This window comes from Artemia franciscana, chromosome 4 (genome assembly GCF_032884065.1).
Source record: "Artemia franciscana chromosome 4, ASM3288406v1, whole genome shotgun sequence".
Taxonomy (NCBI): Eukaryota; Metazoa; Arthropoda; class Branchiopoda; order Anostraca; family Artemiidae; genus Artemia; species Artemia franciscana.
The window spans coordinates 17,860,179-17,886,350 of record NC_088866.1 but is presented as its reverse complement, the minus strand read 5'-3'; the positions used below and the strand labels follow the sequence as shown (position 1 = coordinate 17,886,350).

Here is a 26,172-nt window from a genome sequence, read left to right as displayed (position 1 = left end):
ATTCCTCTGCGGAGAGCCAAATTCAAAACATGCATTGATTCAAAACGTTCAGAAATTAAATAAAAAAAAAAACAAGTTTTTTTAACTGAAAGTAAGGAGCGACATTAAAACTTAAAACGAACAGAAATTACTTCGTATATGAAAGGGGCTGCTTCCTCACCAACGCCCCGCTCTTTACGCTAAAGTTTTTTACTGTTTTAAAAAGAAGAGTTGAGAGAAAGAGTCAAACTTTAGCGTAAAGAGCGGGGCGTTGGTGAGGAAGCAGCCCCTTTCATATACGAAGTAATTTCTGTTCGTTTTAAGTTTTCAATGTCGTTCCTTACTTTCAGTTAAATTTTTTTTTATTATTTAATCATTTTCAAAGCCTAACAGTGGTGTCGCGATTGCTAAGTAAACATATTGACTAAGGCTCGTAATAATGCAAGCTTGATTGTGATCGGTGAATTATTTTTAGCTAATTAGTCCTAGATCATTTTACATTCTTGCGTTAAATAGGTTTTAATTAGTAGTTGGTTACTTTTGTTGTTATACATTTGGAATAGGAGACAGTTTTTATGATGAAAAAAGTTATACTTTTTCGCAAAGAAATGGGGGTTGGCCCGGCAGCTCCCTCGTATCTAGATTCCTCATAAAATGTCATTTGTAAAATAGGATGCAGTTCCTTTATTGTGTGTATGTTTTGTTGCTTAATTTATACGAAAATATGGTATGACTATATATTTTTTTGATAAGGATCCATATATGGCAACCTCTGGTGCTTCATTGAAGAAATGAAACGTGTTTTGTCTACTATATGCACAACCATATAAAGTAGTTGTTGCCTTAGAAGGATATCATGTGAGTCACATGAACGTGATTCTGGTCGAATTTTCTCCAGCGTACATATTTAATTATGCCAAGAGATTAAGGCTGATTAGAAGATTATTTGTGAACTGTCTAGTTTAAAGCATTAAGAAACTTGGCAAAGTTTATGAATTACAAAAGCTGTTTATGTGTTGGCAGATTGATGGGCACATGGCAGGTACTGGAGGACATATTGGGGTGAGGCCTCGGAACACTTTTCCTTGGGGTCGGGTGTTTAAGAAAATAGCATCTTCTGTGGGTTCTTAGTATTTTTGACGCTTTTCAGGGGTGGATGAAGGGCTATTCCTTTAAAGCCATCGCCAACCCTATGCTCTGCCACGCGATGAAATATTCAATCTAATTTTAAGCTTTTTCGTGGAGAGAGGAAACTGGTAGTATTAATCCATATCCAAAGGCGAAGCCAGAAACAAATCTTGATGTAAGCAACTAAGCGATGGCTCTTCATTTATTATGAACACTTTGGTTTAATCCGAGTCTGTATACGACCTGTGTGCCTTCACCGGGCGAACATTTATCTTTAGATTACGATTAAGGCGTATACCCAGGAATTTATTTGGATGGGGGGGGCAGTTCGAAAAAGAACAAATTTATTTAAAAAAAATAGAAAAAAGCGAGGAAAGACAGGAAAGAATAGGGGGAGGAAGAGGAGGATAAAGTTGTTCAGACTTGGCTAGATTATACTATCAAATTGACTTTAAATCTTTGGGATTTCTTTGTCAAAGCGAAAGTGTTAAGTAGGATGATGTAAAAATTAGTGTCCGCCTGTCTTATCAGTCTCAAACGACTTACTAGAGCTTGTAGTAACAGATGTAGTTTTCAGAAAGAATTTCATCGGGTTGTTATCCCTTACCCTCGGATGCTCTGAACAGGCACATTTGCCGTAAAAATTTACTGATTATTTGTTATTAGTTTCTTGCAAGTCACTTCACGTTTTGGAGTGCCCACTCCTCTCAAAGGAACCTCCGTCCAATTTAGTTGTATCCCACGCTTTAAATTGTTTCGATTTGTTATAGCTTAGAACAACAATGTATAAAATCTGGTCCAGGCTCATAATCTCCTTCTCTTAGAATGCTGCTCTTCCAGAATAAAAAAAAAACGTATAACTATAATAATCTAACAGTTCGCGGTAAAGTAAGGAGCGACCCGGCTCAATAGTAACCGAAACTCTAGAAAATGGAATTTTGACACCAATAGTCAAACAGTTCGTGGTAACGAACTGTAGTAAGGAGCGATCCGGCCCAATAGTAACCAAAACTCTAAAAAATTGAATTTTGATATCAATAGCTACATCAAAAGAATCTCATTTTAATGCTGATTTTAAATATATAAGTTTCATCAAGTTTAGTCTTACCCATCAAAAGTTACGAGCCTGAGAAAATTTGCCTTATTTAAGAAAATAGGGGGAAACATCCCCTAAAAGTCGTAGGATCTTAACGAAAATGACACCATCAGATTCAGCGTATCAGAGAACCCTACTGTAGAAGTTTCAAGCTCCTATCTACAAAAATGTGGAATTTTGTATTTTTGCCAAAAGACAAATCACGGGTGCGTGTTTATTTGTTTTTTTTTTCTTTTCCCCAGGGGTCATCGTATCGACCAAGTGGTCCTAGAATGTCGCAAGAGGGCTCATTCTAACGGAAATGAAAAGTTCTAGTGCCCTTTTTAAGTGACCAAAAAAAATGGAGGGCATCTAGGCCCCCTCCCACGCTAATTTTTTTCCCAAAGTCAACGGATCAAAATTTTGAGATAGCCATTTTGTTCAGCATAGTCGAAAACCATAATAGCTATGTCTTTGGGGATGACTTACTCCCCCACAGTCCCTGGGGGAGGGGCTGCAAGTTACAAACTTCGACCAGTGCTTACATATAATAATGGTTATTGGGAAGTGTACAGACGTTTTCAGGGGGATTTTTTTGGTTTTGGGGTAGGGTTGAGGGGAGGGGGCTATGTGGGAGGATCTTTCCTTGGAGAAATATGTCATGGGGGAAGAAAAATTCAATGAAAAGGGCGCAGGGCGCAGGACGAATCTGGTCACGTTAGAAAAAAAACGTCAAATTCAGAGCTTAATATACAATGCTGGGTGTTCGGAGCCTCTCTATTATGGAGTATAATTTGAAAATAACACAACTATACGAGCGATAAAAAATATATACCACAACCATAACTCAACTAACGAAAGAACTGCTAAGAGATAACACAACTATAAAGCGAAAACGGGTGAAAACTAGCGGGAAAATAAACGAACTAAGAGGTGGAAGGGGCCCAGAGAAAAAATATAATCCTTTTCCAATTTTGAGCCTAACTTTAGCAAAGGAGTAATAATGTCAGAAGCCCCGAAATACCGAATTATTTTCTTTCAAACAGTTCGTAGTAACGAACTATAGTAAGGAGCGACCCGGCTCAATAGTAAACGAAACTTTATATAATAGAATTTTGATGCTAAAGTATACATCAAAAGAATCGGATTTTCATGCTGATTTTAAATATATAAGTTTCATCAATTTTGGTCTTTGTCATCAAAAGTTACGAGCCTGAGAAAATTTGTCTTATTTTAGAAAATAGGGGAAAACACCCCCTAAAAGTCACACAATCTTAACGAAAATCACACCATCGCATTCGGCGTATCAGAGAACCATATAGCAAAATTTTCAAACTCCTATCTACAAAAATGTGGAATTTCGTATTTTTTGCCAGAAGACAAATCACGGGTGCGTGTTTATTTGTTTTTTTTTTTTTTTTTTTCTTTTCCCCAGGGGTCATCGTGTCGACCAAGTGGTCCTAGAATGTTGCAAGAGGGCTCATTCTATTGGAAATGAAAAGTTCTAGTGCCCTTTTTAAGTGACCAAAAAAATTGGAGGGCACCTAGGCCCCCTCCCACGCTCATTTTTTCTCCAAAGTCAACAGATCAAAATTTTGAGATAGCCATTTTGTTCAGCATAGTCAAAAACCATAATAACTATGTCTTTGGGAATGACTTACTCCCCCACAGTCCCTGGGGGAGGGGCTGCAAGTTACAAACTTCGACCAGTGTTTACATATAATTAAATAAAAAAAACAAGTTTTTTAAATGAAAGTAAGGAGCGACATTAAAACTTAAAACGAACAGAAATTACTCCGTATATGAAAGGGGCTTTTCCTTTTCAACGCCCCGCTCTTTACGCAAAAGTTTGACTCTTTCTCTTAACTCTACATTTTAAAACAGTAAAAAACTTCAGCGTAAAGAGCGGGGCGTTGAAAAGGAAAAGCCCCTTTCATATACGGAGTAATTTCTGTTCGTTTTAAGTTTTAATGTCGCTCCTTACTTTCATTTAAAAAACTCGTTTTTTTATTTAATATCTGAACGTTTTTGAATCAATGAATTTTTGATTTTGGCGGTCCGCAGAGGAATAATTAAAACGAAATTTGTATATTTATTTTTTTTGGCTAAATGGCTTTCTCATAATTTTGATCGAATGATTTTGAGAAAAAAAGAGCGGGGAAGGAAGCCTAGTTGCCCTCCGATTTACGGTTAATTAAAAAGGCAACTAGAACTTTTAATTTTTTACGAATCTTTTTATAAGTAAAAGATATACGTAACTTATAAATTAGCTTACGTAAAGAACTTTTTTTATTCTCATGTTTTTATTACATATATGAGGGGGTTCGCCCCCTCGTCAGTACCTCGCTCTTTACACTAAAGCTTAAATTTTGTCCCAATTCAATAAGAATGACCCCTGAATCACAAAAGTCCTAGAATAAATAGTTGAAATTACTAAAAATACTTTAGCGTAAAGAGCAAGGTATTAGGAGGAGGTGAGCCCCTCATATGGGTAATAATTTATGTTCGTTTTAAGTTTTAATACTGCTGCTTACTTCCAGCTGAAAAAAAAACTTTCATATTTAATTTTTCATTGTTTTTTTTTAAGTAATGCTAGTAAATCATGCGCTCCCTTCATAGAAATTTTCTTCCCCCATGACAAATTCCTCGATGGAAAGTTCCCCCAGCATATCCCCCTCTTCAAAACCCCTGCCTCCAACCAAAAAATCCTCCTTAAAACGCCTGTACACTTCCCAATAACCATTACTATATGCAAGCACTGGTCAAAGTTTTGAACTTTTAACCCCTCCCACGGGGACTCTGGGGGAGTACGTCATCCCCAAAGACATAGTTACAAGGTTTTTCGACTATGCTGAATAAAATGGCTATCTCAGAATTTTGATCCGTTGACTTTGGGAAAATAATTAGCGTGGGAGGGGGCCTAGGTGCCCTCCAATTTTTTTGGTCACTTAAAAAGGCACTAGAACTTTTCATTTCCGTTAGAATGAGCCCTCTCACAACATTCTAGGACAACTGGGTCGATACGATCACCCCTGGGAAAAAAAAAAAAAAAAAAAAAAAAAAAAAAAAAAAAAAAAAAAAAAAAAAAAAAAAAAAAAAAAAAAAAAAAAAAAAAAAAAACAAACAAACAAACAAATAAACACGCATCCGTGATCTGCCTTCTGGCAAAAAATAGAAAATTCCACATTTTTGTACATAGGAGCTTGAAACTTCTACAGTAGGGTTCTCTGATACGCTGAATCTGATGGTGTAATTTTTGTTTAGATTCAATGACTTTTAGGGGGTGTTTCCCCCTATTTTCTAAAATAACGCAAATTTTCTCAGGCTCTTAACTTTTGATGGGTATAATTAAACTTGATGAAACTTATATATTTAAAATCAGCATTAAAATGCGATTCTTTTGATGTAGCTATTGGTACCAAAATTCCATTTTTTAGAGTTTTGGTTACTATTGAGCCGGGTCGCTCCTTACTACAGTTCGTTACCACGAACTGTTTGATAATGGTTATTGGGAAGTGTAAAGTCGTTTTCAGGGGATTTGTTTTTTGGTTTTGGGGGTGGTGTTAAGGAGAGGGGGCTATGTGGGAGGATCTTTCCCTGGAGAAATATGTCATGGGGGAACAGAAATTCAATGAAAAGGGCGCAGGATTTTCTAAAATTACTATAAAAAAAACAATGAAAAAATAAACATGGAAAAGTTTTTTCAATTGAAAGCAAGGAGTAGCATTGAAACTTAAAACGAACAGAGATTATTACGCATATGAAGGGTTCTAAAAATACTTTAGCATAAAGAGCGAGGTATTTAGGAGGAGATAAATACCTCGCTCTTTATGCTATAGTATTTTTAGTAATTTCAACTATTTATTCTACGGCCTTTCTGATTCAGGGGTCATTCTTAAAGAATCGGCACAAAACTTACGATTTAGTGTAAAGAGCGAGGTATCAACGAGGGTACAAACCCCCTCACATACATAATAAAAATTTAAGAATATAAAAGTTTGTTACGTAAGTTAATTCTTAAGTTACGTATATTTTTTACTAATAAAAAAATTCGTTAAAAATTAAAATTTATAGTTGCCTTTTTGTGTAACCGAAAAATTGCATGGCAACTAGGCCTCCTTCCCCATCCTTTATTTCTCAAAATCGTCTGATCAGAACTAAGAGAAAGCCATTTAGCCAAAAAAGGAATTAAAATGTAAATTTCATTTTAATAATTTATGTGTGGAGAGACAAAATCAAACATGCATTAATTCAAAAACGTTCAGAAATTACATAAAAAAAAACTAGTTTTTCTAACTGAAAGTAAGGAGCGACATTAAAACTTAAAACGAACAGAAATTACTCCGTATTTGAAAGGGATTGTCCCCTCCTCAACGCCTCGCTCTTTACGCTAAAGCTTTTAATTGTTTTAAAAAGTAGAATTGTGGCAAAGAGTCAAATTTTAGCGTAAAGAGCGAGGGATTGCGGAGGGGACAACCCATTTCATATAGGGAGTAATTTCTGTTCGTTTTAAGTTTTAATGTCGCTCCTTACTTTCAGTTAGAAAAACTAGTTTTTTTTTGTGTAATTACATAAAAAATCGCATTTTAATGCTGATTTTAAATATATAACTTTCATCAAGATTAGTCCTACCTATCAAAAGCTACGAGCCTGAGAAAATTTGCCTCATTTTAGAAAATAGGTTAAAACACCACCCAAAAGTCATACAATCTTAACGAAAATCACACCATCAGATTCAGCGTATCAGAGAACCTCATTGTAGGAGTTTCAAGCTCCTATCTACAAGAATGTGGAATTTCGCATTTTTTGCCGAGTTTTTTTTTCAGGGGTGATCCTATAGACCCGGTGGTCCTAGAATGTCGCGAGAGGGCTCATTCTAACGGAAATTAAAAGTTCTAGTGCCCTTTTTAAGTGACCAAAAAATTGGAGGGCACTTAGGCCCCCTCCCACGCTCGTTTTTCCCCAAAGTCACCGAATCAAAATTCTGAGATAGCCATTTTATTCACCATAGTCGAAAAACCTAATAACTATGTCTTTGGGGACGACTTACTCCCCCGCAGTCCCCGTGGGAGGGGTTGCAAGTTACAAACTTTGACCTGTGTTTACATATAGTAATGGTTACTGGGAAGTGTACGGACGTTTTCAGGGGGATTTTTGGTTTGTTAGGGAGAGTTGAGGTGGGGGGGGGTTACATGGAAGGATCCCTCCATGGAAAAACTTCTCAATTGGGAAGAGACTTTCAATGAAGGGGGTGCAAGATTTTTTAGCATTAATAAAAAAAGAACAATGAAAAAATAAATATGAAAAGTTTTTTTCTACTGAAAGTGAGGAGCAGCATTAAAATTTAAAACGAGCAGAAGTTATTACACATATGAGGGGTTTACCTCCTCGTAATACCTCGCTCTTTATGCTAAAGTTTTTTTTAGTAATTTCAACTATTTATTCTACAGCCTTTGTGATTCAAGGTTCGTTTTTAAGGAATTGGGCAGAATTTAAGCTTCAGTGTAAAGAGCGAGGTATCGACGAGGGGTGAACCCCCTCATATACGCAATAAAAACATACGAATATAGAAGCTCGTTACGTAGTTAATTCGTAAATTACGTATATTTTTTACTAATGAAAATGTTCGTAAAAAATTAAAAGTTCTAGTTGCCTTTTTAAGTAATCAAAAAATTTGAGGACAACTAGGCTTCCTCCCTCGCTCCTTTTTTCTCAAAACTTCCGATTAAAACTATGAGAAAGCCATTCAACCCAAAAAAATTAATATGCAAATTTCGTTTTAATTATTTATGTGCGGAGAGCCAAGATCAAAACATGCATTAATTAAAAAACGTCCAGAAATTAAATAAAGAAAACAAGTTTTTTTAAATGAAAGTAAGGAGCGACATTAAAACTTAAAACGAACAGAAATTACTCCGTATATGAAAGGGGCTTTCCCTCTTCAACGCCCCGCTCTTTACGCTAATGTTTTTTTTACTGTTTTAAGAAGTAGAGTTAAGAGAAAGAGTCAAACTTTAGCGTAAAGAGCGAGGCGTTGAGGAGGGAAAGCCCCTTTCATGTATGGAGTAATCTCTGTTCGTTTTAAGTTTTAATGTTGCTCCTTACTTTCATTTAAAAAAAAACTTGTTCTTTTTATTTAATTAATAATAAACCCGTGTTCTTACCGTTTGAAACAAATGAATTATGCATCAGTAAGACTAATTGACTAGAGCAGTGGTTCTCAAACTTTTAAGGCCGCACCCTCCCCCGTTTTTTGGGGGGATTTCCAGGGGGAAAATTTTTGTGAGGAGGGAGTTTTCGGGGGTGAATTTTCCATGAAAAATTTTGCGTAGGGGGAATTCGCCAGAATCTCTGTACGAAAGTCCGTTTATTTATTTGTCTTTCCTTTTGGTGACTAAATTTTAAATGTGAGGATGCTCCGGGGGAACTTTTCAGCGGGGTTTGATTGTCTGAGAGATTTTTCCGTGGGAGGATTTTCTGTTGGAGAAATGCTCCATTGGAGAATTTTCCTCGGGAGAAATTCTCTATAGAGGAATTTTCCGCAGGCAAAACTTTCCATTTGGGGGGGGGGGGTCCGGGAAAAATTTCGGTTTTGAAAAAAGATAAGAAATTAAATAAAAAAAAACAAGTCTTTCTACTAGTGAAATTAGGGTAAGGAGAATTTTTACCGAGCATGGAATATCCGGAGGTGAAGGAGGTTACGAGGGAGTAGGGTTCCATGGACGAATTTTCATGGTAGGGGGAATTCTTATGGAAGAGGAAGGAGAAATTCCAGGTATTATTTGAAAAACGATCAGGAATTAAACTAAAAAATAAGTTTTTTTTTGTTACAACTGAAAAACAACTGAAAGTAAGAAGCAAAATTAAAATTAAAAACGAAAATAAATTATTCCTTCTATGAAGGGGTGGCTGCCCCCTCTTCGATACCTAACTCTTACGGTAATGTTTGACTTTTTGTCCCGATTGTTTAAGAACAACTCCTGTAACGCAAAGGCCGTTTAATCAGAGCAAGAAGCTTTTTTGCAGTACTAAACGACTTTAGCATGACGAGTGAGGGATTGAGTACGGGGCAGCTCCCCCTCGTTTTCGGAATAATTACTACTTTAGTTTTACTACTGTTCCTTACTTTCAGTTGAATTTTTTAAATTTAATTAATTGATCTATACCCTACATAATTGGCACATTTTTAATCTATGCATTTTCGGAAAGTATTTGCCCGCTCCAAAACTTCGTACCTGCCTACACGTTCAAGTTTTACAAATATTGATGAAGTCTAATTATTTAGCTAGAATGCGACGAATCTGGTCCAACTGGCATCCTTCCCAACTTGGAATTTCAATATCGTTTTTACTTCTCGTAATTTGAGACTAAGTTTATTTGCGTCATTTAATTTTGTGTACCGATTCTTCAATTACTTTCCTTATACGTAGCAGACTAGGAATCATGTACCCTTTGGTGACTACAGGGAGGGGGTAGGATTATACACAGATTTACCTTCATCCTCCCGGGAAAACCTAATCTATCCCCATTGCCAAGTTTTGTGACCTTCAGAAAAAAAATGATGTGGCCCAATAAAAAATCTTGACAAAAAAAAGCATTTTTCAGGGTCCCTTCCCTCTTCTCTAAAACTGTCAGGCTTGCCCATCCCCAACAAAAAAGCTTTTATCGTGGCCATGGGTAAACTGAAAATAGTATTGATTTCATCAAAATTGGATATTAATATGATGTTTGTGATTGCTTGCGTCTTTTAAAAGCTTTGATTATACCCTTTCTCTAAGTCGAAAATCATAGAAAATCTTTTGGAATGGAAGGGGGGGGGGTGAGTGGACTTTAAAGGGATAAAGTTTATGTTAACAAAGTTATGCACTATTGGCTAGGTATTTGTGTTCTCGTGTACTTTAATGTGTTTTCTTATAATTTCCAAGAGAATGTCTGATGACCCATTTTAAGGGAATGGTCACTCTTAAAGGGTAGGAATATATACCTCAGACCTTTTTTCTGAACTTTCTAATATTCAACATTTTGAATTAATTGTAAAAGTTTATGAATTGTAATAATTTTAATTTATTATAATTGGTCGTTTGACATAAAGGTTAGAAGTTAAAATAAATCACTTGACCTTCTTAGATTTTATTTTATTGTAGATCCAAACTCGCCCAGAAAGAGGAGAACTTTTTTATTATTAAAAGTAGTCATTACTAAATTTATGTACCTCATTCCTAAATTTTATGTTTTGGATTTTTTTTATCAGTTTGCTGAAGAACGTTTAGCATATTCATCTCTTCTTTCCTTTTTACCACTGTTTCTGTGCTTGACAACACTCATTCCTCTGTCTTAAGAAAAAAATTTCCTGGTGCTCTACTTGTTGTTTGTTTTCATAATTATCTTCCCGAATATCTTAGGTTTTAACCTTGTTCTCGTATGCTCCTAAGCCGAGTGAACACGCATTGTTCTAAGAAAAATGTAGATGGGGGGATAGAGTCAAAATGTAAAATGAAAGGAATTTTTGCTAGTATCTTTTTAAAAAGTCGACTTTCGGAATTGTCTCAGAGGGGAAATCTTCTCAGCTGCGAACAAACATAGATGAGAGCTTAATGGACCTTTGTTTAATTTGTGTCAAAACTATAATGACCACTGTAAAAATACGACAAATATACCTTGTAAACACTTCTTACCTCAGTTCCAAATTAACGCCGTAAAATGAGCTATTTTGTGTGTAATCACTATTTTTGATGAATTTTCTACTTTTGTTTAGCACATTTTATTCAATTTCGAAAAAAAGAGTTTAATTTAAAAGTTAAAGTTTTGTGCTGGTTTATGCGTTGTGTATGCGTTGAATGCATTGTATGGTGACTGAGTTGTTTAGACACCGTATCATAGCAATGAAATTACATTTCAATATTTTTTTTCGAACAGTTTGCGGCAACGGAGTTTAATTATGGAGCGAATTGACCCAATAATAACTGAAACTCTAAAAAACGGAGTTTTGATAACAATAGATAATACATGAAACTTATTTTCTTCTTGTGTTGGTTCCAAATATCAAAAGCTGTGACCAAGGATCCATTCTGGACTTTTGTTCGGTGGTTGGGGTGAAAATGGGTCAGAAGTTCAATGAAAAAATAATTTCTTTGACTGAAAGTAAGTAGCAACATTGAAACTTAACGAACAGAAGTCATTCCGTATTTGAAGCGGGGCTACCCCTTCCTTATCCTTCACTTTTTACGCTAAAGTTTAAAGTTCTTTAAAATGATTTTCATTCAGATTCAATAGTCCTTGTGTTTGAGCAGTCTTTCTTAAAGAATTGCGACAAAAAGTCAAACTTTAGCGTAAAGAGTGAAGGATGAGAAAGGGGCAGCTCTCCCCTTAGACGGAATAATTTCTGTTCGTTTTAAGTTTTAATGTTGCTCCTTACTTTCGATTGAAAAAAAAAACTTGTTTTTGTTATATTTTATTGCTAAATTAGAGTACCCAAACCTCTTTATTTAAATCATGTTTTATTGAAATTGTAAATGCCTCATGATTTTAATATCTTAAAAAAATGTTGGTATGTAAAATAACTTACTTGAAATATTTTTATATTCATTTTTCGTAAAGTTTTTGAATTTTTTTTCTGTCCTTAGATCCAAGGGAGATTGGCTCATTACGAGTTTTATTACCTGCTTAGAAGAGCAGGTTCAGAACTTTAGGGATATGTAAGAGAATTCTGACCAAGGGGTTAGGATAGGCTAAAAATGATTTTTCAGCCATTTGAGAGAATAGCTCAAAACGGGTTTTTAAGTATTATTATCCAACCTCCCTAGAGGCTCCTCACATCAATTTGGAGATAGGGGAATCTTCCTGTTTATCCCTGTGTGTAGTTGCATCCACTGCTTAGGGAGTGGGTGTATGAAGAGGATTTTTCTAATGAACAGATTGTTAACACAGAATATCTTTTTATGCCGTAGGTTTTTTCCTGACTAAAGTTCTTTTAAGGCCTTTTAAATTTGAACATTTGGCACAAAAGCAGCATTCGCTGTACCGTCAGTCTTCATAGAGAATACTTAATCCTTTGTTAAGTTTCAATCAGTGCCACCCATCATTTCCCGGAACCGAAAATATTGATGGCGTTGTACTTGAATGTTCACTTTTTCGAAACAGCCTTTATGCCACTCGTCATTTTTGTCTTTAAGCTAAACCAGTCTAAGAATTTTAATTTTGAATTCCCTAAAGATTGAGAGAAGGGAACAGAACTATTGTTCCATACCAGAGAGGCTGGTCAAACGCATTTTTGGACATGTTTATTATTTCTCCGAAATTGTAAGTTTGGGACTTGAGAGCTTTAGCTAAGCTATTGCTCAGAGAGAACAAGTAACTAATTAGAAAAAAACATTCGAAATCTTATCGAGGCTTTAATAGGAATTAAAACTACCTGCATCACCAACTGTAGCGTTATCCAGAAGAACAAAACGAATTCAAAACAACCTTCACTTCAATGCATTAAAATTCGCATTTAATTATGGTCCAAGTTCATTTGCATCCAACCCGAAATTTATTTTAACCTAACCGCGTACAAATTTATAGCACCGTTTATGAATAAGTACTTCTTCATCTTCTGTCTAATGCAAATGACAAAATAAAAAAGAATTAAAGGTGATATTTTTATTTAGGTTTTTAAGATTAGCTGGTTTTTGGGTAATGCAACTAGAATTAATGAATTTGTTTACTCAATTCAATGCAATAGACATTGCAACAGGTTAAGGCCCCCCCCAAACCAACAGAGACCAGAACAGAGCTTGTAATTGTTGGGTGTTACGAACAGAACAATTTATCTCTTCAACATGAGCAGAAAGGTTAATTGAATAAATAAAGAACAAAACCATAACAGTAGAAAAGGAAAGACTAACAAGAAAGTAATGCTGGGCAAATAGTGCACAGAAAGGCAACTTATAAAGTGTCGACAGAAAAAAACTATTAACACCATATAATATGTGATGACACTTGGCCCTTTTTCAAGTTCTGTAACCATATTTCTTTCAGGAACTGAAACTAGATCTTATTACTGCCCTAATTTTACCAATTACACTGATTAGATTAATTATTCTTATTATTACGCTGGTAAAAAATACCAAGTATCGCCAAAGCTAGACGGCATTGATAATTTTTTGTCGGCACTAGCGTTGGTTTCCACTACTATGTATGCTAAGTTTTGCCACATGCTAGATGGCGCTGACAGTTTTTATTTTGTCAGCACTAGCGCCAGTATCCACTCTTGTAAGTTACCCAAACTCTTTCCTCCCTTATTTAATGCTCAATAAATAGTACTTAAGGTTTTTTTTCAAATTATATTGATTATTTTCTCTTGATTTATATTTGTTAGAGATTACCGTTCTTTGATGTCTAATCCAGAACCTTGGTCGTCAGGAATTCAGACAAGAAAGTCGATATTCTCTAGAATGCCTAAGAACCGAAGAAAGAGGCCGAATCAACCGAGATCTCTTGTAAAAATACTTACTTGGCTTTTGTATTTTAAAATGGCGCTGGTTATTTTTTGTTCAAATGAAAGAATCTTCTTCAAGGGTGGATGAATGGAGGAACTATGGTCTTCTTGCAGATAGATTTGAGTGTGAAATTGTCCCCTATTGTCCTGCATTTGCTTGCCTTTGAGCCATTTCCGTCCCTTTTTTCTCCTATTGATATAAATCTTCAGCTTTTGCCATTTGCTCCATACCGAAAGAAAGAAAAAGGGAATGGTGTTGCTTCTTCTGAGCACCCTCTTCATGCTCATCTTATATCACCATCACACAGCCAAACATGACGTAATCTAAGTCATATAGAACGATATTGGCGCAGTGTATTATTTGGTGCTAAGTGTCTACCCCCCCCCCCTGGGGATTACCACCACGGAAAGTACCACCCGGAAAATACCCCTCCCCCGTGTGGAAAATACCCCCTCCCGGAAAATACCCTCCGGGGAAAATGGCCCCCGGTGAATACCCCCCTTGCCCCGGAAAATACCCCAATGGAAAATAGTGCTTTTCAAATTTGAGCATTTATTTGAGTTTTGTTTCTTTTTTAATTTTCTTAGGGGGAAGGAATTTTGGTATTTGTATATTATGCGTTTACACATAATACACTCACTCAAGTTTACGGTGTGTAAAACTCGACAACAAACCGGTTTCTTCGTTAGTTTCTTTGAGCTTAGCGCGAGACAAGAAAAATACAAGTGATATATGTTTGCTTATTGGGGGGGGGAGTAAAGTATTTGGATAGTTTGAAGTAAAAAAACATTTCTCACTTCATAATATGCAGAATAATTGTACCTAACACATTTTGCATTCAAACCCACTATACTTTATCCCCCCCCCCCCCTATTGTTCTTAATGTTACCCCCTACAGTTCAAATTTGTTTCTAAAGTAACGAAGCAACTAACGAAAAAATCGGTTTGTTCTCGAGTTTTACACACAGCGTAAACTTGAGTGGGTGGCGCATAATACACAAGTACCAAAATTTCTTCCCCTTACGGAAATTTGGAAAGCCATATTTTCCACAGAGGGGCATTTTCAGGGGCATATTTTCGTCGGGGGTTATTTTCAACGGGGGGTATTTTCCGGGGGGGGGGGGGGTAAATGCTGGCCACTGTATTGTTTAATTTTTTTTTAGACCAGGGCACTTCGTATAGGAGTTGTCGTAGAATCTTCGAAAGAGACTCATTCGATTGGAAGTTGAAAGGGATAGTGCTCATTTTAGTAGACGAAAGTGATTGGTGGGCAAACAGCCCCCCCCCCCGATGCTAATTATTTCCCCAAACACATCCAATCAAAATTTTGATATAGCAATTTTATCAGCGTAGTGGAAGGCCCCAGAAAGTGTATCTTTGAGGATGACACCCCCCCCACAGACCTCAGGTTAAAGGTTATAAGTTGTGCCCTGGGGTATATTAGGTTTTTTCTATAGAAAGGGTGGTCGTATCTGCTACAGAGGGGCTCATCGGATTGGAAGTCAGACGTTCTATTCCCCTTTTTAAGAGTCAGAGTGATCAGAGGGCAGCTACCCCCTTCATCCCACACGGCGTCTTTTTCCGAAATGCATCCTATGGAAATTTTGAGATGATCATTTTGTTTAAAATAGTTTAAAGATCATATATCATAGCTTTTGGGGCTGATACAAACCACTTGAGCTGGGGGGCAAAGGCTGTAAGTTATGGCCTGGGGAATTTAAGGTTTTTATGAAAGGGATGGTTGTGTAAACTGTAGAGCTGGTTCATTTGGTTGAAAATTCAAAATTCTAGTTCCCTTATAGGAGTCAAAAGTGATGCAGGGCAACTAGCCCCCCTCCAGCTACCCCCCTCTTTTTCAGCAAAACCATCTGATTGAAACTGTGAGATACATATTTCGTTCAAAATAGTCTAAAGAACATATAACTATGCCTCTAGGGTTGACATAGCCCCCCAGACCCCTAGGGCAAGCGCTGTAAGCTATACCCTGGGGACATATAAGGTTTTTAAAGGAATGGATGGTTGTATAAACTTTAGATGGCGCCCATTTGATTTGAAATCGGAAGTTATAGTGAGTCAAATACTCTTTTTAAAGGTTAAAAGTGATTTGAGAGCAACCAGCCCCCTCCTCACGCCTATCATTTCCCAAAACAAACATTTAAACAAAGTTTTGAGATATCTATTTGTTTTCAGCATTGTTTAAAGGTTCAGTAATTATGCGTATGGGGATGTCCCCCCCCCCCGGTCTCAGGGCAAGGGCTGTAAGTTAAGGCAACTTGTTCGTTATTTGCATATAGTATATGTTTTTGAGAAAAGGTATGCATGTTTGACTTTTAATTTCTCAAAATACAAAGGGTAATAAGGTCAGTCTTTCAAGGAATGTTAAGGGGAGTGTTTAACCAAGTCAAAACATGTGTGCATATGGGTTGTCAAAAGGGCGTAACTCAGAAGTGACAAATTGATCAAAAAGTAGTATTTGCACGCTACTACAAATACAACTACCACTGTTTAAACTGCTTCCACAACTACTACTACTAGCAATACTATCACCAAAACTACTAATTCTGTAGTGAGTACTACTGGGGCTGATGATATTGAAATAAACATCTGAGGAGGAATGTTGAGGGGAAAATAGAAAATAAATCTAAACGTGCTTTGTGCATACAGATTGCTGATACGGGCGTGTCAGCAATATTTTTGGAAAGGCTTATCGTGTCAAAAGGAAACTTCAGTGGCATCATGAGTGGCATGTTCAGTTACCAAAAGGCAAAACATACCTACCAATACTGCTATTAATACTGCTTCTACTGTTGCTACTACTAATAATAATGCACCATTACTGCTACTATTACCACTACTACTATGATACTTGCACAATTAAAGTTACGCGTATGAAGGTGAAAATTTGACAGGATATTGAGGGGGAATTTGAAATAAGTCAAAATACACTGTGTTTATGCAAGTTGTCAAAAGGGCACATCTCAAGAATGAATTTGGTTATTAAGTTGGAACTCTTAGAGAATGCTTAAAGGGGAAGATTAATTGACCAAAAAGCAATATGTGCACACTGCTACTAATACTACTATCACTGCTACATTTACTAGCTCTACAACTTCTAATATTAATTCCCCTCCAACTACTACCTCTATTGCAACTACTTGTAAGGCGAAGAGCACCAAGGTGAAAATTTCAAGGTAAACGAATATACCACTACTACTACTAGCACTCACCGCAGCACCAAGCCGCCTAAGGCCAACACAGCTTCGCACGCTCCTCCTCCATCCCAATATATTCAAACACTCAATCCTTACACTCTCCCAGGAATTTCCTGTTTCCTTTATATCTTTCTTTATGACATCCTCCCACCCCAACCGCGGACGACCTGCTTTCTGTTTTGTTCTAGACGGTTGGGAAAAAAGACAATGTTTGGCAGTCTGTAATCCTTCATCCAGAGAACGTGCCCTAGCTATCTCAACCTTTCTCTCATTATAGCCCTAGAAAGCGGGATTGAGCCATCAACAGTCATCTGGGTACTCAGAAAAATCCCTAGGCAATTTCTCTGGAAAATAGCTAGCAAATCTTCATCCGCTTTTCGGAGCACCCGTGCTTCAGAGCCATATTTGACAACTGTCATCACTCTAGTTCCCAATATTCTAATCTTGGTCTGCAGACTTATCTTACTATTCTTTCAAACTTTTTTTAACTGTGAATAAACACCCTGAGCCTTGACTATTCTGCTTATAACATCTTCACTGCTCCCACCACATTTACTAATAATACTACCAAGGTAAGTCAAGCTGACCACCTGATCAATCTTTTCGTTATCCAACATCGCCTTTTCATCTCCATTTATTCCTAGTCTCAGTGACTTATTCTTCTTAACATGAATTTTCAAACCTAGTCTAGGCCCCTGAACTTTCAAAACCTCGAAAAGTTAATTCATTTTGCTCATATTTTCATCTAGGATGCTTAAATCTTCAGTATAATATAAGTCCAGGAGAGTTTTTCCTCCCCATTTGAATCTGTGGTCTCCCATTGCCTTTCCTGTGCTCCTTAAGACAAAGTCTATCAAAATGACCCATATAAAGATGGATAGAACACAACCCTGCTTAAATCCTGATTTAGTACTAAACCAGCTGCTAACCTCATTTCCTACCTTAACCGCAGCAGTGTTATTCTCGTACATAACACGAATCACTTTAATGTATATGTCGGGTATACCGTACAAGGATAAGACCTTCGCTAAAGCTCTTCTTTCAACAGAATCGAACGCTTGCTCATAATCTATAAAACTGAGGACCAAAGGTGGTTGATAACTCAGGCACTTCTCAATTATTAACGTAAGAGTGAAAATTTCGTCGTCACATCCTCTACTTTTTCTAAAACCGCAGTGTTTTTCTCTTAAAACTTAGATTGCAGCATCTCTCAGCATAAAACGTGTTATATTACTAAGTAGTTGGCTGCCTACAGAGAACAGACTAATGCCTCGGTAATTACCACACTCACTCTTATCACTTTTCCTATACAGTGGTTTAATTAAGGTTTTCCTAAAACTGCCAGGTTCTTCCCCTTTTTCAAAAATCATATTCATGATCTTCAGTAACTTATTTCTAATCTCAGAACCACCATATTTAAGAAACTCATTTACCACACTATCAGCACCTGGACCCTTATTATTTTTTAATCCTTTTAGGACTGTCGCTAATTCTTCCTCACAAAACAAATCTTACTTCACATCCAAGGTATCGCAAACTTTTATTTTCCTCTATATCTTTTCTTGCAACTCTATCTCGGTTTAGCATATCCTCAAACTGTTCTGTCCATCTCCCTTTAACTCTTTCCTTATCTTTAATTGTGGCCCCGTTCCTATCTTTAACTGGGACAAGTCCGGATTGACTACTCCCTCTCAAATTATTAACATGCCAGTACAATATTTTATTATTATGCCGTCTGGCTGCATCTTCCAGGTCCTCGACAATTTTATTCATGACCTCGACTTCACACCTCCTTAGTTCATATTTTAGTGCTTTCTCCACTTTCTTTGCATTCCTTTTGTTTTCATTTTACCTGTATATGAATATACAAGTTATCAAAAGGGCATATCGACAATGTCATATTAATGACTAATTGTATTAAGTAGAGTCCTAATACTACTTCTGTGACTACTATTACAACTATACCTAAGGGTATGTAGGCGAAATTTTCAGAGAATTTTTCGTGGGATGGTAAACTGAATGACAACATGCCATCCGTATGCAGGTTGTTAAAAGAGCATATCAGCAATATCTTAGGACCAATTTTTGTGTGACTTTAAAGCTTACAGCGCTTGTTGTGGAGGATGTTGAACTAACCAAAAGACAGTATCTGCATCATACTACTGCTTCTACTACTACTGCTACTATTATCATTACTGTTACTTCTACTACTACTACTAAAGCCAAGACTGCTACTATTAATTCTACGACTACTACTATTAAAATTTTGAATAATATTGAAATTGTATTGTATCAAATCGACGAACACTATGTCCGCATAGTTTTTCAAGAGGACGTATCAGCAATGCTTCAGGAATGGTTGATGGTATAAGGTTGAAACTTTCATCGTTTGTTGAAGGGGATGCTGAAAAAAAAAAAAAAAAACAACAACCAAAGATGCTATGCTCATACTGCTACTGCAACTATTGTGACTACACAAGCTAAGAGTATTAGGGTGAAGCTTTCAAGGAATATTTAGGCGGATGCTCAACTAAATCAGAACGAACTATGACCATGCAGATTGTCAATAGGGTGACAAAGCAATATCACAATAGCGCCTTACATTATTAAGATAAACCTTTCAAGGTAAGTTGTGACAGATTTTGGAGTAGCCAGAAGCAATGTGTATACTTTTGATAGTACTTCTACAGTTACTACGACTACTGATACTTAAGGGCACTAAGTTGAAACGTTTAGGGGAATTTCAATTAAACGATAAAACTATACCCATGCAAGTATTAAAAGGGCATACAAACAATATCATAGGCAGCTCTGCTCTATCATAGCAAGTAATATCATTGATATATTGAAGGAGCTAATTTGGTTGGAAATTGAAAATTCTAGTGCCCTTTTTAAGCGTCAAGTGACTGGAGGGCAATTAGTCATCCTCTTTAGCCCATAATTTTCCAAACTCTAACAATCAAAATTTTAAGACAGCCATTTTGTTCAAAATAGCTGAATGGTCTAGTAAATACATCTCTAGGGTTATTGAGTAAGTCAACCCCCACAGTTTTGCAATTTGCCCATTATGCTTACAAACTAAATGTTGCTTCAAACTTCAATCAAAACGCACTGTGTGTATGCTAGTTCCCAATAAGACATCTCAGTAATATACCAAGAACGACTTAGGGTATTCAGTTCAAACTTTTGGGGCTACTTCTATTGCTACTTCTGCTCTTAAAATTTAAATAAATCAAAAAAGTGTATCCAGGCTAGACAGAATTTTTTAGGAATGGTATTAAGTTTTTTCTGGTCATCTAGAGGAGGTATAAAACTAAATTAAACATTACTATTTATGTCAAGATTTTCAAAAAGGTGTATGTTGTTAAGAATTGCTGAAAAAGTTTCTCCAGCATACAAATATTAGGCGAAACTGTAAATTCTTAAAGAAAAAAAACAAAAAGGTTCAAACTATTAGTTTAATTTTCCCTGAAAAAAACGAGCATAAATAACATGAGTAGGGCTCACAACCCCTGGGCCTTCTCAAGACCAGATTCTATTATAATTTATACCAGATTCTATTATTATAATTTATAATTTATACCAGATTCCATTATAATTATTTGTATAATTTGGAAAAATACGTAACTTTTCTGGAAAAAAAACCTTTCCAAACTTTAAACCTGCAAAAAGCAGTGGTTCCAAACCCGGTTGTTATCATATATCACGTTAAGCTCTCTTTCATTGTGCCCCCATTCCAATTCATTAGGACCCTTGATTCAGGAACATACAGGTGGAAGTTTCAAGGCACTCTAAAAAAAAGAAAAGATTCTGGTTTTTCTGTGAAATATTTTTAAAACTGTTTTCTTTTGCATTGGTGTCCTCTTAGCCAAAGAACTTAACGATTTAAGTTTGAAGCTGGCCAGAATTTTCTTTTATATTTTTCTGATCCATTTTTTTTGCGGGGGGAGAGTGGGGCATGCCCTTGAGTTATTGCTCTTATCAGGGTCCTCTTGGCTCGGGGACTTATAATTCCAAGTTTCAAACTGATCAGGGGCTGCAAGGTTTTTTGGCCCATTTTCGGGTCACCTAATATAATTTCACCTCCAAACAGGAAATTTATGGTCACCTTAACTAAGGCATCGATCTGTGAAAGTTTCAAGCCACTCAAAGAAAAAAACTATTTCAAGCCCCAATATTGAGGTGGCTTGTGCTTCCAAACTAATTTTTCTTTGAAAATTAGAGCCCACTTGACTAGGAACTTAAAGTTTTAAGTGCCAAGCCGTTCGGACAAAATTGCTATCGGTCCTTTTTAAGGCCCCATTTCCGTCCGGATCAATTTCGTTCCAAAATGGGTTCCCCTTGACCTAAGGACTTTCAGATATAAGTACCAAGCTAAAAAAATATATAATATGGACATTAGTTTTTTTTGGGAGGGGGGCTTGCTCCAAATCTAAATTTTCTTTTTTGTAAGAGGGTTCCCTTGGTCCAGGTACTTACAGATGTAAGTTTCAAGTCGTTCTGAGAAAGAACGTTTTATGACCCTTTTCGTGGGGAACCACAATGTTTTTTGCCTCTTTTCTCTTTGAGCGGATCATAAAAAAAAGTTCTTGCTTCTTTTTAGACTCCATTTTTTGGTGGGTGTGTTCATGGCCCCAAATGAATTTTCTTTTGTATTAGGTTACCCTGGTACTAGGGTTTAAAGCTGAAAGTTTAAACTGTTAATAAGCAACAAATTATTCAGGGCCTGAATTTGTGGGGTGAATTACCCTGAATTAAAATTTCTTTTGCAGATAAGTTTTTTTTGGCCCAGCAATTAATGGTTTTAAATTCAGACCCGTGCCCACAGTTTTTTTTTTATATTTTAGGCTCCTCTTGAGCCAAATTATTATGGCTGTAAGTTTCAGTTTGATCAGAGACAAGAATGTTTTGGGCCATTTCTGGTCCCCCTAACACTCCTTTCGTCCCAGAGAACGATTCCTGAAACATACGACCCAGTCACGCACCTAAGATCGACTATGTCCCTGCTTTCCCCTATATAGCCTAACCTATTTGTAAACATGTGACAAAATGTATTATCTACGCTTCTTGCCATAGGGGCTGTGGGATCCTGTCGTCTTTATTTGATTTTTCTGCAATTCTGAATAAAATGGTTATTTAAAAATTATAATTGGATGTCTTGGGAGGTTACATGGGGACTGGGTAACAAAAAAGACCACGAGAGGGGTAGTGATTGGCTGCCCCCAATCACTTTTGAATCCTGAAAAGAGCAGCAACATCTTTATTTCTAGTCGAACAAGCCCCCTCCCAAGTTTCTACGACCACTCCTTCCAAACGAAGGGGCTGGTAAAAAGAGAAGGAAGAAATAGTAGACTGAAGTCACATAGCTTTTTACTTAAGTAACGCTATACCACTGTCTCCGATGATGTAAAATTGGGACCGTCTTCCTGAATGTTTTTGTTATAATTGTACGGCAACACCGACAACAATTTTAAGTTTTTGCAATTCATTTTACGATTGTTATTACCCATTGTTTTGCTAATATTCAAAACCACGCCAAGGATTTGGTCGCTTCTGTATGCAAAAAAAAAAAAAAAAAAAACAACAACAGTCTTTTTGACTGTATGCTGGCAACACTGGAATCAATTTGGCATAAAAAGTCTACAACTGCGCTATTTCCAACCTTTTATGGAAATGTTGCACACACCGGGTTTTTTAAGAATCGTCCAACTTCTGTATAATCACATCCGCATAGTTCTTCGGTTACTTTAATGTTTTGTGGCCGAAGAATCTTGTCAAAATTCGTTTCTGTGGGTGTTCTAAAGTAGAGGAGGGAAGGGTGGCCGAAAAGAGATTAAAGCAACCGAGAAGGGTCACTTTTAAGTCGGATAAAGCTAACTCTGAAATTGGCCTTTCCACTTTAGTTGAAATGATCGGTCAGGCTGATCAAACTACAAATCTTGATTCGGGTAAGTGAAAATTGTGTTTATTTGGTCATAGCCTAATCATTAATTGGAGGTACTACTCTTAAAGGAAACCAAGTCCAAAAAGCTTGTCAATTATCTAAACACTGTAACTGATATTTCTCCTCAAATTTTGTCTTACTACATACTCTTGTAATTTTTTGAATATCTAGCCTGAAATAAAGTCAGACAAGGCCGTATATAGGGGGGAGGGGGGTTGAATTTTGCTTCCACAATTTGTGTTCGATTTGTAAAAACGTGACAAAACGCATATAAGCAAAATTTTCATGTTTTTGAAGTTTTTTTTGTAGTCCTCTTCCCGAACAAAAATCCTGGGTACGGCCTTGAAGTCAGGACTTGGAATATCAAATTAAATACCTTTCACTCACATAGATTGATTCTTACTCTAAGAGCTAAACCTGAGATAGCATCTATGGGGGAGAGTATAGAGGGACTGCTTCAGTTTGTTCGGCTTGTAGCTTAATTTAGTCCACGCGATTATGCCAAAATCCCGGTCGCAAAGGTAACGAACCAATCTATAAAACACAATTGGCTCTCTAAACATTTGGATATGTGAGTTTGACTCGCAAGTAGAACTTTATAAAAAAGGGAACAAATTTAGACAATCGGTTTTCGTTATGGTCGCTATAATGATAACGTTACTAGGCCTACTTAGATAAGGTGTTAATTTAATACCCACAACTGTACAGTTTTATATTCAATTTAATAAGGATTTCGAAATTCTTTTCTTTGATTTAAGTCCCATCCTTTTTAAATATAGACTTTTGGATAAGATTACTTAAATTACTGGTATTGGACAAAAAAATTAAAAGAGAACTTGGAAATAGAGACGAATATACGAATAGAGACCTACGTCAATATTACTCACAGTGCAAATTGTGATAGTATAACTAAAAACCTGTTGTTAAAACCAAACACTGTTTTTCTAATTTGACATCATATGGAAGACTCTTTCTTTAATAATAAACATCTTTGAAAACATAGAAATCTTTTTTAAAAACCTTTCTGTTATTGTGTCTTCATACTTAGGTTTAGATGGTGGAGATCCAGGGTCACTGTTACTACTATTACTGCTGCTACTAACAACTCACCGCAGCACCAACCCACCTGAGGCCAACACAGCTACACACGCTCTACATCCATCCTAATCTATTCAAAGCCTCCCTCTTTACACCCTCCCAGGAAGTTCCCATTTCTCTTAAATCTTTCTTTATGACATCCTCCCACCCCAACCATTAACGCCCTGCTTTCCGTTTATCCCTTGGCCAAAAAGGACAATCTTCGGCAATCTGTCATCCTTCATCCGCAAAACGTGCCCAAGCCATCTCAACCTTTCTCTCATTATAGCCCCGGAAACCGGGATTGAACTGTATTTTTCGTACTGCCTACTGTTTGATATTAAATAAAAAAAAACATGTTTTTTAAATGAAAGTAAGGAGCGACATTAAAACTGAAAACGAACAGAAATTACTCCGTATATGAAAGGGGCTTTTCCTTCAGTACAACAGTAAAAAAATTTAGCGTAAAGAGCGGGGCGTTGAGAAGGAAAAGCCCCTTTCATATACGGAGTAATTTCTGTTCGTTTTAAGTTTTAATGTCGCTCCTTACTTTCATTTAAAAAACTTGTTTTTTTTAAATTTAATTTCTGAACGTTTTTGAATCAATGCATGTTTTGATTTTAGCTCTCCGCAGAGGAATAATTAAAACGTATTTATTTGTTTTGGCTAAATGGCTTTCTCATAATTTTAATCGAATGATTTTGAGAAAAAAGAGCGGGGGAGGAAGCCTAGTTGCCCTCCAATTTTCGGTTAATTAAAGATGCAACTAGAACTTTTAATTTTTTACGAATCTTTTTATAAGTAAAAGATATACGTAACTTATAAATTGCCTTACGTAAAGAACTTTTGTATTCTAATATTTTTATTACATATATGAGGGGGTTCGCCCCCTTGTCAGTATCTCGCTCTTTACACTAAAGCTTAAATTTTGTCCCAATTCATTAAGAATGACCCCTGAATCACAAAAGCCGCAGAATAAATAGTTGAAATTACTAAAAACACTTTAGCGTAAAGAGCGAGGTATTAGGAGGAGGTGAGCTCATATATCACCCCTCATATGAGTAATAATTTCTGTTCGTTTTAAGTTTTAATGCTGCTGCTTACTTCCAGATGAAAAAAAAAACTTTTTCATATTTATTTTTTCATTGTTTTTTTTAAGTAATGCTAGTAAATCCTGCGCTCCCTTCATAGAAATTTTCTTCCCCAATGACAAATTCCTCGATGGAACGTTCCCCCAGCATATCCTCCTCTTCTCAACCCCTGCCTCCAACCAAAAAATCCTCCTGAAAACGCCTGTACACTTCCCAATAACCATTACTATATGTAAGCACTGGTCAAAGTTTTGGACTTGTAACCCTTCCCACGGGGACTGTGGGGGAGTATGTCGTCCCCAAAGACATAGTTATAAGGTTTTCGACCACGCTGAATACAGTGGCTATCTCAGAATTTTGATCCGTTGACTTTGGGAAAATAATTAGCGTGGGAGGGGGCCTAGGTGCCCTCCAATTTTTTTGGTCACTTAAAAAGGGCACTAGAACTTTTCATTTCCGTTAGAATGAGCCCTCTCGCAACATTCTATGACAACTGGGTCGGTACGATCACCCCTGGGAAAAAACAAAACAAATAAACACGCATCCGTGATGTGCCTTCTGGCAAAAAATATAAAATTCCACATTTTTGTAGATAGGAGCTTGAAACTTCTACAGTGGGGTTCTCTCATACGCTGAATCTGATGGTGTGATTTTCGATATTATTCTATGACTTATTAGGAGGTGTTTCCCCCTATTTTCTAAAATAACGCAAATTTTCTCAGGCTCGTAACTTTTGATGGGTAAGACTAAACTTGATGAAACTTATATATTTAAAATCAGCATTAAAATGCGATTCTTTTCATGTAGCTATTGGTACCGAAATTCCATTTTTTAGAGTTTTGGTTACTATTGAGCCGGGTCGCTCCTTACTACAGTTCGTTACCACGAACTGTTTGATACGGTCAGTCAGCCGGGCACGCAGAACAATCCGTAGTCAATTTCTCTGGAAAACATCTAGAAAATCTTCAGCCGCTTTTCGGAACGCCCATGCTTCATAACCATATTTGACCACTGTCATCACTGTAGCTTCCAATATTCTAACCTTGGTTTGCAGACATATCTTCCTATTCTTCCAATTTTTATTCTGTGAAAAAAAACACCATGAGCCTTGGCTATTTACTACCAAGGCAAGTGAAGATCCTCTACCTGATCAATCTTTTCGTTACCCAACGCTACCTTGTCATCT

At 36.6% G+C, this 26,172-nt stretch overlaps 1 protein-coding gene across 12 annotated transcripts in view; it reads left to right on the top strand.

The window, feature by feature from the left end:
- The window catches only part of LOC136026083 (paxillin-like), a 147,575-nt gene that overhangs the window by 26,664 nt on the left and 94,739 nt on the right, over window positions 1–26,172 (top strand). Inside the window, exon 1 of one of the 12 annotated variants that reach the window (XM_065702287.1) lies at window positions 22,602–22,822. The exons of 8 other annotated variants lie outside the window; for them this stretch is intronic. In XM_065702287.1, the coding sequence (XP_065558359.1) occupies window positions 22,783–22,822 (40 nt within the window). In that variant the 5' untranslated portion in view covers window positions 22,602–22,782. Of the gene's footprint in view, window positions 1–22,601; window positions 22,823–26,172 lie in introns of those variants that run through there. 3 more of the 12 variants (XM_065702291.1, XM_065702289.1, XM_065702293.1) reach the window with 3 other exon arrangements.